Genomic DNA, 17,846 nt, shown 5'->3' on the forward strand with positions numbered 1-17,846 from the left:
TAAAGAGACTAAAACTGACTGGCCAGTTTTATGTTAAAGGAAAAAAAAACATACCAGAATAATTTACTTATAGTAAAATCCCAACTGTGTAAGACACCTAAACCCAAATAAACCAACAACCCTAGAAATATGAAAATCTTTAGCTGCAGGTATGAGCAAGAGAAGAGTACAAGGATACACAAACCTCTGACACAATTTACCCCTGGACACAGGACTGAAAGTCACTAAGTTTTTCTTTATATTCCTCTGATTGAATGGCTTTTTAGTGAGTACTATATTTGTCTTCTGCCCAAAATCCCAAATGTAAAACCAACCTCCAAAATTGCTAATAAATTATTATGTGAAATTAATCACAGAAGTTGATTCGGCTTAATGTCATACGCCACATAATAATTTTAGTCAATAACAGACTAAATTCTATATTCCCTGATGAAATTGTAGCCATCTTAGTTTGTATGAGTTCACACATAACTGAAAATGTACTTGAAAATCAAACTAAATAACGGAGAATGAAGAAAGTAGAAAGACCATAGCCTCCAGTATCAGAAGAATGAAGTTGTCATGCCAATTCTGTCATTTCCTGTATGTCCCCTACAAGTTGCTTAAACTTTTAAGGCTCAGTTTATAAAACAGACAATGGAAAAAACCCTCCTCTCACGGTTTCTATGAAGTTAAACAACTAATAGTTAGTCATTAATGATGCTGTGCTCTGTGCTTTACATATATTAACTGGTTTGATCCTTAGAAGAGCTTAGGAGGCAGGCGCGCTCCCATTTTATAGAACAAAGAACTGAGGCCCAGAGGTTAAGTAACTTGTTCATATTAGTTTTCTCTCTTTCATTCATCTTTCTCTCTGTCTCCATCTCCCTCCCATGACATTCTCTCTCTCTCTCTCTCTCTTTCTCTCTCTCACACACACACACAACACAGTAGTGGCCCAGCCAGGACAGTGGTCTGGAAACCCATCCTGTTAACAAACCACACCTGGGCAAGATGGTAAGCTATTTGTCAACGAACTATTCTGGTTGCAAAGTTCCATCCAGAGATAAGGAATTCTTAGCAGAGGCTGAAAAAACAGGAAACACATATACACAATCTAAAGATGAAAAGGTGACAGAGCAGTGTCATCACAGGATGTCTTCTGGTGATTTGCAAATCAATGGGAACATCCGTGGTACACCAGGAACCCAGGACTCCTCACCCCACCCCTCAGAATCTCAGTGCTGAATGGGCTCATGACTTCCTACGTCCTGGGCAAGGCCTTCCCTCAGCTGCAACTGCAGCCTTCCTCTGCGCCTTCCATGCATGGGGTCCAATGGTCCTTTAGGGCTCAGCTCAGGATTTCTTCCTCTGTGACACCTTTGATCACCCCAGGAGGTGATTCGTGCATAGTTAGCTTCGCCACTTACTTACAAATAAGGGATCTCTGCCACTTAACCTGTCTGAATCTCAGCTTCTTCAGAGGTAAAATGGGGTTTTTCCAAGAATTACATGACAATATATGCAAGTCACCTGGCAAATAGCCCATATTCCATAAGGGCTAATATTAATCCTCTTTCATTTCTTGGAATTTGGAACAACTACAATTTCATAAGTAAGCCTCAACTGCCTTGTGATCTTCTGTTTTCAGGATTTCAACTCTGATAGGTTGAATATCTTTATCTGAAATGCTTTGGACCAGAAGTGTTTCAGATTTTGGAGCATTTGCATAAACTTCACTGTTTCTGCCTTTATAAAACAAAAATCCAAAATCCAGGGTTTTCTTTTTTTTTTTTAATTACTGTTCTTCAAAAGGTTTCAGATTTTGGAGAGATTCAGATTTGGATTTCTGGATCAGGGGTACTCAACCCAATTGCCATTAACTGGTCAGGACCATACACCTTCTCTTTCCAAGGACCTTGCAAATGCCTTAAGGGCCAGTAATACACGACTGTTACTGCAACTCCCGCAGTATGTGGTATGGTATGTGACAGAAAAGTACTCAAGAGTCTGTGGATGAGATGGGTGTGTTGGTGCACACCTGTAATCCCAGCACTCTGGGAGGCTGAGGCAGAAGGATTGTAAATTCTAGGCCAGTCTGGGCTACATACAGAGACTCTCTCTTAAGAAAACAACAAAAAAGAGACTATGGATGGAGCGGTGTGATCCAGGCTGGATTCCTGGAGGATGTAAGACTGTCAAAGCTTAATCTTAAAACACAGGTAGTAGTTAGACATATTTGAAGGTAGTCCTAGAATTTGGTTTGGCCTTGGAGTTCCCCAAAGTCTTTTGGACATCTTCAGACACATTACATTCAAGTGATCAGATATACAGTGACCTTTGCAGAAGGCTGAAGACCAATTTTGCTCAGTCAATTCTTCAGCAAGTTAAGGCATCTTTTGAAACCAAGCTTTTTAAGTATCCTCAGGAAAGCAAAGGGATATTCTGTCCTCAGCTCAAGTCCAAATTTCAAACTACAACTTTTTTTTAAATAGCTCAATTTGGCCAGGCACTAGTGGCTCACACCTGTATCCTAGCTACTCAGGAGGCAGGGATCAGGAGGATCATGGTTCAAAGCCAGCCAGGGCAAATAGTTCATGAGAACCTATCTTGAAAAAAACCATCACAAAAAAGGCTGGTGGAGTGGCTCAAGGTGTAGGCCCTGAGTTCAAGCCCCAGTACCACACATACACACAAACACACACACACACACACACACACACACACACACATACACACACACACACAAGCTCAATTTGCCAGACACAGCAATAACTCTTCTAGGTAAGTAAGCACATTTCAATGTGCCAATTAGCAAAGAGTGAGAGTCTCAAGTCTATTTACATTGGTGACAGCAAAGCTTTCCCTAAAGCCCACATGGGGACAAGGTGAGCTAGAAGCAAAGATGCATCCCAATAACACTAAGATAATGTTCTCGAATGGTGGGGAGCCCCCCCCCCAGTAATGAGAAAAGCATTGCTGCCCTCTTGCACTCAGTCTGAGAGTCCAAGACATTCAAAAGAACTATCCAACTGAGAAAAGGAACTGGGTGAAAGGAGAGGGGTGGTGAAGGGAGAAAAAAGGAACAAATGTAACAGATCGACACGGATACATAATAATGGGCAATTTTGATAATGAGATAATAATACACCGAAGGCTTTGGGCCCTGAAGAAGAAAGGGGGCGGATGAAAAGAATCATTATCACTCTTCTTGCAATTCTAGTAGGAGACAGATGGCTGCAAACACAAATACACGCTGGGCTAATATCTTCTGTCTGGGAAGGGGGCTGGTACAGTGTGTTGTTTCTTTTCCCTGTCCAGTCTCCCTTGCTCTGAACACGCTACATGGAGAAGAACTCCCATAGGGGTTAGAGAGCAAAGGAGGTAAAAGGCAGAGGGGCTGTGGAAGGAGCATGGGGCCAGCACCTCACTCCAGGGCCAGACTACCACCCTTGCAAGGCTAGAAGCCAGGTTCCACAGGTATCCAACTTAGCTTCCACAGCTCAGCTTTCACTACTTTTCCAGAAGGTAGTTTAGCCTGGATTGGATGATATTTTGTTTGCAAGGTCACAGGCATAGATAAGGAACCCAGTATCACCACCAAGACAAAAGGCTCATGACTACAGGTACTCACAAAGTACAACATACCTGTTTACTAAGCTATAAACTATGGACAGCCTGGCAAGGGGGAGTTAACTTCCAATCCATGGATGGGCCTACAGCAGGGAAGGGAAAAAGGAGGGGCGGTAGTGGTCTATATCTGTCCTGAAAGTGTATATAAAATCGTGTTTGTGGGCTGGGGCTGTACCTCAGTGATAGAGCACCTGCCTAGCATGTGTGATCCATGGCACCACAAAAAAAATTTTTTTAAAGGCTCTGTAGTTCTCTTCAGGTACTCAGAGAAACCCTTGACCCAATTCTTAGAGATGGAGGAAAGCTACAAGCATGCAAACCTATCCTGAACCTGTCACAGAACAGGAAAAGATCTCTGATGTCCAGGCTTTGGGTTCTTGGCACAACCACCCAGCTTCTATAGCAAATTATTTAGCTTCCTAAATTCATATTCTAGAAGATCAAATCAGACAAGCTTTGGGCCAAGTGTGGTGGCTCACACATGTAATCCCAGCTACTTGGGAAGTGGAGGTCAGGAGGCTAACCTGGACAAAAAGTTAGCAAGACCCAATTGCAATCAATAAAGCCAGGCACGCCAGTGCATGCCTGTGATCCCAGCTATGCAGAAAGTGTACGTAGGAGGACTGCACTCCAAGGCCAGCCCAACACAAAAAAAAAAAAAAAAAGCAAACCAGGCACAGGAGGCTCACACCTGTAAGCCTAGCTACTCAGAAGGCAGGCATCAGGAGGATTGTGGTTCAAAGCCAGCCAGGGCAAATAGTTCATGAGAACCTATCTTGAAAAAACCATCACAAAAAAGGCTGGTGGAGTGGCTCAAGGTGTAGGCCCTGAGTTCAAGCCCTAGTACCTCAAAAAAAAAAAAAAAAAAGAAAAGAAAAAAAGCAAGATCCTATCTGAAAAATAACAAAAAGATAAAAAAAAAATGTTGATATTCTAATCTAATAATCCATGATGTTCCATGATGTGTTGTTTCCACTCCTTCTCTCCAAGGAGCAACAGAAATCTCCTTGAAGATACTTCATTTGAAGACAGAAAGAGGCTTCCAGAATTCTGACTGAAAAGGGCACTTACTTGTAGGGTGGGCATTTGGAATAGGTGGATGTGGAGAAGCAGGAGGAGCTGAAACCTGGGCATTTTCTAGCTGATCTGCATACCTCAGTACCAATGAGTCAGTCACTGGGTAGAAGAGCACGAAAATCCAGTGATGACCCTGAATCCTTCACCTGACTGGGGCGGCTTCCTTCAACTCCTTTTAATCTGTCTTTATGTATGCAAGTGTATGTCAGTAGGACTGGTACACACACTAATTAGTTCTTTTTATTTCTTTTACTTCCTCATTATTGCTAATGAGGGAAAAAAAAGGATTAAAAAGATAAAGGGCCAAGAAGGAAGGGCAAAAGAGAACTCAAAACCTCCCTTCCAGCCTAAGTGGATCATCAGGTTTAAGAAAGAATTGCCAATCTCCCTGTGTCTCATTTAAGTCAATCTGAGCTCAACTAAGGGTTCCAAAGCAAACTACACCACAGGTCAGAGTTGCCCAGGAGGGGTCTCAACCACGTAAAAGAACCAGAGCGAGATCAATGGCAAAGACACATACAAGTGGAGGTATCCTAAGCTTTGCTTGGTTTTGTTTTTTAAAAAGAGCATAAATATTTACCAGATGTGGATGAAAAAGCTAGATAAAAGACAGTCCATCAAAAGAACAAACAATCCAATTAAAAAATGGACAAGTGAATTCAATAGATAGTTCTCGAAAAGACGTGCAAATGGCTATAAATACATGAGGAAATACTCAACATCCTCAGTCGTAAAGAAAATGAAAATCAAAATGGCATTAAGATTCCATCTCACCCCTGTCAGAATGGCTGTCATGAAGAAAACAAACAACAATAAATGCTGGTGAGGATGCAGGGAAAATGGAACCTTCATACATCTTTGGTGGGGATGTTAATAACTGCAGCCAGTATGGAAGTCAATATGGAGGTTTCAGCAAACTAAAAACAAGACTGCCAAATGATCCTGCTACACCACTCCGGGGCTTATGCTCAAAGGAATGTTAAGTCTGCACACAACAGACACCTGCACATCCATGTGTATAGCAGCACTATTCACAATAGCCAGACTGTGGAATCAGCCTGGATGTCCATCTACTGATGAATGGATCAAGAAAATATGGTATACATACACAATGGAATATTATTCACCCATAAAGAATGGAACTGTGTCCTTTGCAGGGAAATGGATGGAACTGGAGATCACCACATTCAATGGAATAAACTAGACTGAGAAAGACAAATCACATGTTTTCTCTTATATGCAGGCTCTAGACCTTAAAAGAAAGAATGACACAAGTATGAAGTGGGAAGACTATTTGGGTGTGGGAACCAGGAGGAGGGAGGGTAAAAGGACAGTGTGAAGGAGAGGTGAATACAATTAAAGTACTTCATACATGTGTATGAAAATAGAATAATGAAACATATTTTAAATTGTTTTTAAAGAGGGGGTAAGAAATTAATAGGGGGTGAATCTGAGCAAAGTATATTACATTCACGTATGGAAATACTATAATAAAACCCCTTTGTACAATTAATACACACTAATTTTTAAAAAGCTGGTCACCAGTGGCTCATACCTATACTCTTAGCTACTTGGGAGGCAGAGATCAGGAGGATCGTGGTTCAAAGCCAGCCCAGGCAAATAGTTCTTGGGACCTTATCTCAAAAAACCCTTCACAAAAAAGGGCTGGTAGACTGGCTCAAGGTGAAGGCCCTGAGTTCAAACCCCAGTATCACAAAAAAATAAATAAATAAATAAAAAGAAGATAGAGTCCATTAAAGAAGTTTCAGTATCAGGAAAAGTTACTTCAACATTCTTGACAAGCTAGTTGGCTATAGTTTGAGATTACCTGGAAAGTATTAGGTGTTAATGTAACAGGCATTAGCATATCTGCCATTGCAGAGGGAAGAGAGGGAGAGAGAAGAAGGAAGGAGGAAGGAAGGGAGGAAAGGAGAGAAGGCCATTGGAGTGGCAGGGGAGAAACAGTGTTCTCTGATAAGGATGGGTACAGATGCTATGGGCTGTCATGGTGTCCCTCCAAATTCGTTTGTCTAAATCCTAATCCCCAATACCTAAGAAAGTGAGTGTATTTGCAGCAGAGTTTTAAGAAGACAGGTTCTTAAAAGAGGGGACTAAGTTAAAAGGAGGCTATTAGAATGGGCTCTAGTCCAATCTGATGCCACATAGTGAACCACTAAGGGTCTGTGTGCACAGAGAGACCAGGTAAAGAGGCAGCAAGAGAGTTCTGGGAGAAAGTCAATCCTTTTATCTATCTTATTATCTTGGATACAGTATCATTAAGTAAAATTGCCTTTGTAAAACACAATAGTACATGGCACAAAATAAGCACTCATGAAGTGGCAGCAAAAAAAAAAGGTAACAGTGGCAACAGAGCTGAATGTGGTAGTGCATGCCTGTAATCCTAGTAGTTGGGAAGCTGAGGCAGGAGGATCCTGAGTTCAAACCAGCGTGGCCCACAGAGTGACACCCTATCTCAAAATAAAAAAAAAAGACTTGGCAGCTTATATTGCTGCTCTTGCAGTTATTAACAAAGGGCCAAAGAAAACATCCACAAATCCAGTGAGATACGTATCAATATCCACTGAATGAAAACCTCACGACCAGCTTTCTAAATGACCTGATTTCTGCTTCTATGCTCTGCAAGGAGGTACTTGGTTTTCACTGGGTGAAAAGTCCAACAAGGAATAGAGCAGGAGGTGCTCTAGAGGAACTACACCCTCCTCACCTGATGGTGGAGGCTGTTTAGCCAGAGCTCTAGGCTGGAAGCACTCAAACTCAGAATCGCTGGCTCTATTAGTCCAGGGAGGGATTTTCTGCTGTTCCACACCTCTGAGCCAGTAAGTTGGAACCATGCTGGGGTGGGTGAAATCACTTATTTTTTTAAGTGGAGGTTTATTTTATCAATTTGGATTATTTGCATCACTCTGTGATATATTACCCCTCCTGCTCTGAGACCAAAGTCAGGAGTGGCTCGGTTTTATGAGGTTTTTTTTTTAGGGGGGTTGCTTTGGTGCTGGCGATTGCTTACACCCAAGGCCTTGTACTTGCTAAGTATGTACTCTACCACTGAGCCACGCCCTCCGCCCTAAGGCAGGAGTTCTGATTTGGCGGCACAGCAGGTGAAGTCAGCAAGTCACATTCACATTATGGGAGAGCATTATGTCACATCATGACAGCAGCCTGTGACTGGTGATGCCAGCTTGCCTATTAAGACACACAGCACTGCCTGCCCTCCTGGACCTGATGATGACCTAAGGTACTTTGGCCTCCTAGAAGGAAAGTATGAACTGTGGGATGGGATTCTATTAAAATGCAGATTCTAATCAGGAAGGGGGGTGGGGGGGGTGGGGCTGCATTCCTGCATTTTTAACAAGCAGCACCAAGATGATGCCTGTCCTCTGACCTCACTTTGAGTTACACACTTCAGGTAAGTTTGATTTATGAGTACTGAGCACACTGCCTATCTGGGAGTGGTCTGAGGAGCTTTGCTTAGCATCACTTGGGGGCTGATTACAAATGTTCATTCCCTGCTGTCACCTCAGACACTGTCAATCAGACCCACTGAAGATGGGACAAGCAAGCTTCCATTTTTTTTCTTTCTGAGGTACTGGGAATGGAGCCAGGGGCCCACTAGGCAAATGCACTACCACTGAGCTACATCCAGTCCCAGCTGATTAACTGAGCCTGGAACAAAGCAAAGGTTCAGAACCAATGCTTTAGAGGACTACTTTCTGTGATGTAGCATCTGCATCTAGAAAAGTACACCTTTCACAAGCACACTCAGGAATACCTGTGGGGACTGGATGAATACATCCTTCAGAAGGAGCAATGCAGATTGGTGGGGTGGTTCAGGTGGTAGAGCGCCTGCCTAGCAAGCATGAGGCCCTGAGTTCAAACCCCAGTACCACCAAAAAAAAAAAAAATTAAGCCAAGTGCTGGTGGCTCACACATATAATCCTAGCTACTCAGGAGGCAGACATCAGGAAAATAGGGGTTCAAAGCAAACCCAGGCAAATAGTTTGTGAGACCCTATCTTGAAAAATTCCTTTACAAAAAAGGGCTGGTAGGGTTGCTCAAGGTGTAGACTCTGAATTCAAACTCCAGCACTGCCACTTAGGGACTGACTGGAGAGGCGGCTCCAGTGGTAGAAGGCCTGCTTTGCAAGCAGGAAGCCCTGAGCCAAACTCTAGTCTCACCAAAAAAAAAATTGATGAAGTAATTGCCACTTGGAATTCGTGTATCTCCCTGGATGTCAGTTTCTTCCTCTGTAAAACACCACTGTTATGCAAAAAGACCTTGTTAATTCTAAAGCGGTATCCAAAAAGGATTATCACTTCAAGACTTAAGCTATAGTCTTCATGGATGAGGGAAATTTGAGTCATGAAAGCAGAAAGCTATAGTAATGATTTTATAAGTGATTTCTTTCCCTGGGCTTCCTATAGTGTGGCCTATTAATCTCTCCTGACTCCCACATGTCTACCCCCTCACCCTTGTAGCTCCCACTTCTGGTTTATTACCTGGGCCCCTGCCACAGTGGGATTCTCCCTGCTAGCCGAGGACACTGGGGAGTTGTGTGACCCGCACTGCCCCATGGGTTTGGGTGGCTGAAGAAGGAAGCTAATCCTAGCCCAAGGAGGCCGTTGGTAAACTATACAGGTTTTGAGGCTCCTGAGCAGATTATTCTAGGCCAGTGTGGCTGAGTCTCCATGAGAGCCCTGTAGAACATCTATACGGAAGCCTTTGTCTAAGGGTGGGGTCCCAGTCCACTTCCTTTCCACCAAACCTCTTAAAGAATTTCAGTAGATTTCTTTGGTCTTGTCCTAATTCTAGTCTAAACCCTTATTGTAGTTCCAAAGTTCCACAAATTCTCCCAACCCACCGAGCTCCACCACACCCAAATAGGACATCAAACCTCAACATTAACATATATAACATATATACTACATATGTGAATTAAAATTGCATGCGCATATGGGCAAAGAATGAGGACTGGCACTGGATAACAAAGGAGCGAATAGATTCTGTTTTGGATATGTGCTGGAACAGTTCTAGAAGAGGCTACTTACCAGCCGGGTGTTTACTACAGGAAACAGCAAAGCCAAAAGAGCTCCATTCAACATGTGCATCTGTAACCTAGAGAGGAAAGAAGACCAAGTTCAGGTCACATTCAGACACCAATGCAAACAAAGAAGAACCTGGGTCTGGTACAGTCGGGCCTTATGGGAGGGGGCTATGTATAGAAGTGGCTATGTAAAATGGCCTTAGAGTTTGCACATATGCAAAGTCAATTAAAAGCAGCATAGTCTGTATTAACTGCAATGTTCCAAAGAGCCCTACTACTGCCTCAGAAGCCCAGGAACACTTTCTGAACACACTGGTTACAACACTGCATTACATAATGAGCTCTGCGCTGCCTAAACATTCAATCAGACCCAAGCAAGAGCTTCAAGGGCATTAGCAAAGGGGGCGAGCAATAGCTCAGTGCTCTGTTGTCACAGCAGAAGTCTGTTTCTCAAAACATGGCTGTCTGTTATTAGCCATGGCAGTCCTTTCCCCAGACAGAGACCCGGACAGAAAACGCCTGCTACAAGCTAAGAAGCCAACTGCAGTGTTTGGCCAGGCGTGTTTCCCCGCTGTCTCAGACAGGCCTGCAGGAACTGCAGGAGGGTCATGCGGCAGCCCTCCAGGCTTTCTTCGATCTGTCTTATATATTGAGCTCTGTAGTTTAAAAGCAAAACAAGGCTGGGGGCATGGCTCAGTGGCAGAGCACTGGCTTAGCATGAGTAAGAGCCTAGGTTTGCTACTCAGCCTTGGGGTGGGGGAAGAAAAAGAAGATGAAGAACATCAGGTAATGATTCTATTTCCCAGTCCCCATACTGAATTGTTAAAATGCACACTAGAAACCTTTCACAAGTCAAGAACCATTAACGCAGGAACAAACCCTGCTTGTAAGGACTCAGGAGACAGATTTAAGGGGCTTCCTTCAACATGCAATGCAAATGGCTCTTTACTAGTGAGGGACACACAAAGAATGACAGCTTGTTCCTCCTGAAGAAAAGCTTATTTGATGGGGTCACAGATACCCAGTGGGTCAATGTACCTCTTAGACATACGACACTGAACACTGCAGATACTAGCTGATGCTCCAGCTGCTGGGGCGCTCTCTCTCTCTGTCTCTCTCTCTCAAGCTGCTGGGGCACTCTCTCTCTCTGTCTCTGTCTCTCTCTCTCTCAAGCTGCTGGGGCTCTCTCTATCACACACACACAAACACACACACACACACACACACACACACACACACACACACACGGAAATCTTCTATGCTTGATGAAGAAGGCAGGTCACATGCCTTCACCAAAGTGTTCGTAAGACTAAAAGATATTACAAGGAGACCCCAGAGAGCCCAGATAAGTGTCATCTTCCCCTGGTTTGTTTCTGATTACTGTTCTTTATCACCAAAGCCTCAAAGATGATAATGATGCCCACTCAATACATTCCAGGCCAGTATCTAATTAACTGCTTTACATGAACTATCTTTTTAAAGAGGTCTACTCCTTTTAGAGCAGACTTCTGAGACAGATATAATGACTTTTCCCATTTTGCTGATGAAAAAACCAGATTCAGAGAAGTGAGGTGGCCTGGTCAATGCCACACATCAGTTAGCAGCCAGGACTCACACTCAGATTTATCTGATTCCACAATCCAAACTCTTAGATCCTTCTTACTGCCTTATATCAGAGCCTCCCTTCCAAATATGACCTCTGATGGCAAGTCAGGAATGCTCTTTTGCTGTTTCTTTTGGTTTCAGGGGACTCTCCATCTCCTCTGGCATTCCCTGTCGCAGGGTTAACATGCTTTCAAAGGGCAACTTTAAGGGGAGAAGGCTCTTTGGCCACACTTGGCCATTATAGTCCCATAAGTTAAAAGTACTTGGCTTTGTCCATAAGGTTACTGCAACTTTTCAAGAGGGTCATTCAAGGGGGCACCCTGTGCTCTAGGAAACCAAGTCCAAGCCTGGGATGAAGTGGAGTCTGACTTAACCCTGCCCTTAGGCATTTCTCAGTGACAGTCACGGTATAAGGGGTCACCCTGGGAGAGGGAAAATCACATGGCTAGCCCAAGTGAAACTGGATGCTGGTGCCAGCCTTTGCCATTGACCTCAAAGGAATTTTGGCATTTGCACAAGGCCTGTTAGATATTTGGGTACTTAGTTTCATCTTGAGGAAGATGGAATTGGTTCCAAGGACCAATGGAAGGCCAAAGATAAAGAAGATAAAACTAACATCAAGATTCAAAGTAAGCCAGGTCCCAGTGGCTCACATCTGTAATCCTAGCTACTTGGGAGGCTGAGATTGGGAGGATTGAGGGTCGAGGCCAGCCTGGGCAAATAGTTCATGAGACCCCATCTCCAAAAGAACCACAGCAAAATGGACTGGAGGTGTGAGTCAAGTAGTAGAGTATCTGCTTTGCAAGTGCAAAGCCCTAACTTCAAATAAATAAATAAATAAATAAAAGATTCAAAACAAATAAGTTCCTAGCGAAAGACATGCCTTGTTCTGGGGTCTCAAAATTCAGTTATGTAAACAATACATATGCCAAATGGTGAATTATTATCTTTAACATATAAAGAGGTCTTACATATTAATAATTACAAAAGTATCTGACATGGAGCTGGACATGTGGCTGGAATGGTACAGCACTTACCTAACATGCACAAAGCCCTGGCTTCAAAGCCCAGTACCACACACACACATAAAGTCTAACATGTATCGAACATTTCTCTGTGTGAATCACTGGGCTAAGTATTAAAACACATCATCTCATTCAGTCCTCACAGCTCTTATTACAATCATCATTATCATCTTCATTTCAAAGCTAAGAAAACCAAAGCTTCAAGTGATTGACTTGCCCAAGATCACAAAGATAATAAGTGGCATAGGCAGAAGTCACATTCAGGCCTCATCAAGTTTCAAGCCTGTGTTTCTGCCACTCTACTTAGCTTCAAATGCATGGCATGACCATTATATGTACTGTGTGTGTGTGTGTGTGTGTGTGTGTGTGTGTGTGTGATCAGACTGCAGCCCAGGCAGGAAAGGGTTCTGGGATACCCACGGGGCAGGGAAGGTCATGTCTAAAGACAATGGAACCCCTTGTGAGCTTCATGGTAAAGCTGCCCTGATTCCACAGCAGCAACACCTTCTACATGGACCCAGAGCACAACCAACAGGTAAGCAATCCACCAAATGAGAGGCAAAGGCTTTTGCTTTCACTTTATACTTGCCTCCAGCCTGCCACCTGGATTTCTAAAGATTATGAGAAATGGACATTGGGCCATGAGAAAGTTTCAGGAGAGTTCCTTCATTTGTATGAACCATAATAGCACCCAACTCATATGACTGTGATAGGAGTTAATACTTCTAAAATGATTCGAAAAGAGCATGCTGCTATAGTCCAACTCTTCAGTGCTTGTTAAATGAATGGTGATAAAACTTACCTAACTCTTCAAACTGGATAGAGAGAAAGAAGGAAGGAAGGAGGGAGGGCAGGAAAGAAGAAAAGAAGGAAGAGAAGAAGGGAAGAAGGAAGGAAACAAAAGGAATAAATGAAAGGAACAAGAGAAAGGAATGAAGAAAAGGAAATCATGTGAGAGGGCCCACCTTAAAAAACTAAAAGTATAAGAAAGAGGCCCGAGTCTTGCCTGGTGGTGTGCACCTATAATCCCAGCATTTGGGAGAGTAAGGCACAAGGGAATCAAATGTTTGAGGGGGAAGGAGAAAGGGAAATATAAGGAGAAGGGGGAGAGGAAGGAAAGGGAGGAGAGGGAAGGGGAGGAAAGGGGAGAGAAGAAAAAAGTGGTAGACCACTTGCCTTTCTGACTGGGGAGAGTGTGCCCCTCCACAGAAGGCCAGTCAAACCCACAGCAAGGGCTCAGTCAGGGGCATGCCCTTCAAATACAGACTAAATTGTCTCTCCTTCAGGCCCTTACCCCTAAAGGTAATAATCTTCTACCTTAGTCTTTCCAGGACCAGGTACCAGTCTTTTCCAGGACTAGGAAGTCCCGGCAGGCAGTGCAGAGCATGTGGAAATGATTCCAACTGGCCAGTCCGGAACTTTTCATGCAGCCCTGCCATACCTTTCCCAAGGAAACCCCAAGAAACACAGTGGCCTAAACCTTCCCCCTTGCTCCACCCTTCTGCCTCCTAAAGATCCCATCTTGACGTCTTTCCCATGTGGCCCTGCTTAAGAGTGGCAGAACCCTGTGAGTATAACAAACTTGGTTTTCTTCAGCTTCTCTTCTGTTTCTTCTTGTGGCCACATGTGCTTGACCATCAAATACAAGAATACAAACAGCATTACTACTAATATTTCCTGTAAGCCTTTGGTTTTGTATAGGCTACTGTGCTCAGTTAGCTTAGTGGCTAAGAACCTGGTGTTCTACATAGGAAAGACATGAATTCTCACCAAAATGAGTTACAGATACAAAAGAATTCTGATCAAAATCCCAGCAGGATATTTTGTACATACAGCAAAATGGATTCTAAAATGTATACAGAAGGGCAAAGAAGCAGGAGTAGCTAAAATAATTTTGAAGAGAAGATAGATGAAGAAATTGCAGCACCTGATTTTAAGGTTTACTATAAAGCTACAGCAAGCAAAACAATGTGGTACTAGCCAAGCATAGACACATTGATCGATGAAACAGAATACACCAGAATCAGACCCGCACTGATAAAAGTGGGTCACCTCATTTTGACAATAAAGCAAATGGTATTTCAACAATTAGGCACTCATTTATAAAATAATGCACACACATAGTCTAAACCTCACTTCTTACATAAAAGCTAAATAAAAACGTAAAACTAAAACTGTTAGAGAAATAGAAAATGTAAACTATAAAACTTTTAGAAGAAAACACAGGAGAGGCAAGGCAACATGGCTCACTTCTGTAATCCCGGATATTCAGGAGGATCCAGGCAAAAAGTTCACGAGATCCCATCTCACCCAATAAAAGTTGGGTGCAATGGCCTGCACCTGTCATCCCAACTATGTGGAAAACATAAATAGGAGGATCGTGTCCAGGCCAAGCATAAAAGCCAGACCTTATCTCAAAAGTAACCATAGCAAAAAGGGCTGGGAACATGGCCAAACAATGCCTCAAGTACTGCAGAAGGAAGCGGGGTTGGGAGAGAAGAAGAGTTCTTTGACTGACATAATAGCAAAAACACAATACATAAAGAAAACATGATAAATTGAACTTACTCAAAATTTAAAACATTTGATCTGAAAAATACTTCTAAAGACAATGAAAATGGGAGAAAATGTTTGCAAATCACAGATCCCACAAAGAATTTCATCCACAATATATACAGAATTCTCAAATTCAATGATAAGAAAAAACCCTCAATTTTAAAAGTGGCTTAAAGAAACTTGGAATAGACACTTCACCAAAAAATATGTATGGGACTAGGAGTGCAGTTCAGTGGTAGAGCGCCAGCCTAGCATGCATTCCATCCCTAGCACCGCTACCACCAAAAAAAGAAGATATACGGAGGTCAAACAGGCATGGGAAAAGATGTTCCACACCACTAGGGAAGTGCAAACTAAAACCACAGTCAAAATAAAAAATTGACCATAGAAATTGCTAGAAAGGATATACAAGAACTGGAACTTTCGAGCACTCTTGGTGCAGATAGAAAATGTAAAAGTGTCACTTTGGAAAACAGTTTGCAGTGTGTTCTAAAGTATTAAAAATGTATAGAAAATTAAAATGACTTCATCCTATGACCCAATAATCCTGTTCCTGGATGTTTACTCTTCTGAGATGAAAAGTTCAGTTTCCATGAAAACCTGTACAAAAAAGTTTACGGCACTTCCATTCCTGATGGGCAAAATGTGGAATCAGTCCTGATGCCCTTCAATGAGTGAATAACCAAACTGTGTGGTACCTTCCATGGAAAACCACTCAGCAACAAAAATGTGTGGATGATAGCATCATCAACAAGCTGGATGAACCTCAGAGGCATTACGCCGTGTGCACAAAGATGGTCTCAAAAGGATACACAAGTAGGGCTCCATTTACATGACAGTCTCAGGACAATAAAACTACAGTGAAGGAGAACTGATGAGTGATTGCCAGGTTTTTAGGAAGTGGGTATCATTCTAAAGGGACAACAGGAGGAGTTTTTAGAAGTGACAGAATGCACCATACCTGCCCTGACAATACACAAAAATGTGTAGGAATCTACACATGTATTAAACTCACAGAACTTTGGCCAAAATAGTCAATTTTACTATGTGACAGAATTCAAAATATAAATGAGGCTTACAACACTGCATGCTCCCAGTCTGATTTCACACACACAGGGTAGTCTAACATTTTAAGCCTTTTAAACAATGCTTTTTCACCCCCATCCTTTTTTCCTTGAAGTGTTCAAACATGAAAAATATAAAAAATAATATGAAGTGTACCCATGTGCCTCCCACCCCACTTTAAGAAATCTGAACATTACTGATTTAGTTGTGGCTCTAGGTACCCTTCCTAAATAGCATTCATCTGCCCCACCCCCACCAGAAGGAATCTCAATTCGGAAAGTATTTCCTTCCTGTCCATATTTTATACACTTAGTATCAATAAACCATATATAGTGTTGTCTCATGTTTATCCCATTAAACATGGGCTATCATAAATATCAGATACACAGCATGACTCTTACAAATTATATTTTCCCCCAACATGGCTTCTTCTAATTATCCATGTTAACACATGTAGCTGTACTTCATCTGTTTTCACTGCTGTATAATAGTCAATCCTATGAATATACCACCAGTTATTTATCCATCATCATGTTGATAGACATTTGAATCTACTCTGTTCCCAATGACCAGATACATTGAGATTTACTTTCTGTAATTTGTATTATAAAGAAAATAAACCTACTTCTAGCATCCCAAGTCCAGAGTCTTTCTACATTGATCGTCTCTGTCTTTTTTTAATTTTTTGGTGGTACTAAGGTTTGAACTCAGGGCTTTGTGGTTGCTAGGCAAGTGCTCTATCACTTGAGCCATGCCTCAAGCCCTTACACTAGCCTTCTATTCTATAAGCCCATGCATGGTCTGAGAGCATAGCTTTTTTTTTGTCAGCCATGTGAGGCCCACAGCACAGCCTGTTATGTCTCAGGGAATATATAGTTTACACCTTGCATTTCAGAACTCACATGTCAGAAACCATGACAACTCCTGAATCTAGGTGAAGGTAATATACATTCAGTGGATTGTTCTGTTCACTTTTCTCTACGTTTGAAATTTCTCAGAACAAAAGTAATAGCAAACAATTGAAGAGAAAACAAACTGACAAGCACGAAAGGAAAGCTTGGGTGGCTCTCCTGTGGGCACAAAGACAATTCCTGGCTGTGGCCGGTGGCATCCCATTTCTTTATTCTGGGCCAACTGGGATCACACAACTGCAAAGCTTCCAGAACATTTTCCCCCTTGTGAAATTCAAGAAGTTGGCATAATCTCCCATCAGGAAGGTGCTTAACTGGTAAAAAAGAGGCTACTTATCTGAAAGTAATTTTCATTCCGACGTCCTTCTTATGTGAATGAAAGCAATTTCACTCCTAAATTATAACAGTGAGGCACTAAGACAGTAAAGTGGCAAGACAAGGCTAATGCTATACACTATTAGTAACATTCACTGAGCACGCAATACATGTCAGGCTCCACGCTAAGGATTTGCATGGGTCATCTCATCTAGTCGGCATGACCACTCAAGGACATAGGTACTATTAGTGCATTCTTTTACAATGAGGAAGTAGAGACAGGCTTTTAGCTTCCCTCAGGATCACAGAGCAAGCGGCAGAAGCACAAGTATAACCCTGGACCATCTTCATCCAATGCATTACCCAAGACCCTCCGAAAACATATCTAGCCAACAAACCAAATGGTGAATGAACAGGGCACTGTTTAAATACATTATATTCATCCAAATCATAGAATAACTGTACAGTCATTGGAAAACTTAATAATACGGGGAAACAATTGTGGTATATTAATTTTTAAATAATTTCAATAGAGTAATCGTCATTATTATTTCTAAAAGTTAGTATATTCATACAGAAGACTGGGAGTAAATTACACCAACATCTTAACAGCAATTA

General features: G+C 42.4%; 1 protein-coding gene across 7 annotated transcripts in view; it reads right to left on the reverse strand.

Moving 5' to 3' along the window:
- Nucleotides 1-17,846, reverse strand: part of Tmem164 (transmembrane protein 164) — a 157,403-nt gene that overhangs the window by 67,022 nt on the left and 72,535 nt on the right. For 6 of the 7 annotated variants that reach the window (XM_074063172.1, XM_074063168.1, XM_074063171.1 and 3 more), the window contains one exon: nt 9,756-9,822. The exons of the other annotated variant lie outside the window; for it this stretch is intronic. In XM_074063172.1, the coding sequence (XP_073919273.1) occupies nt 9,756-9,815 (60 nt within the window). In that variant the 5' untranslated portion in view covers nt 9,816-9,822. The remainder of the gene's footprint in view (nt 1-9,755; nt 9,823-17,846) is intronic. 7 annotated transcript variants of the gene reach the window in all.

Source organism: Castor canadensis, chromosome X, assembly GCF_047511655.1.
Source record: "Castor canadensis chromosome X, mCasCan1.hap1v2, whole genome shotgun sequence".
NCBI classification, from domain to species: Eukaryota; Metazoa; Chordata; class Mammalia; order Rodentia; family Castoridae; genus Castor; species Castor canadensis.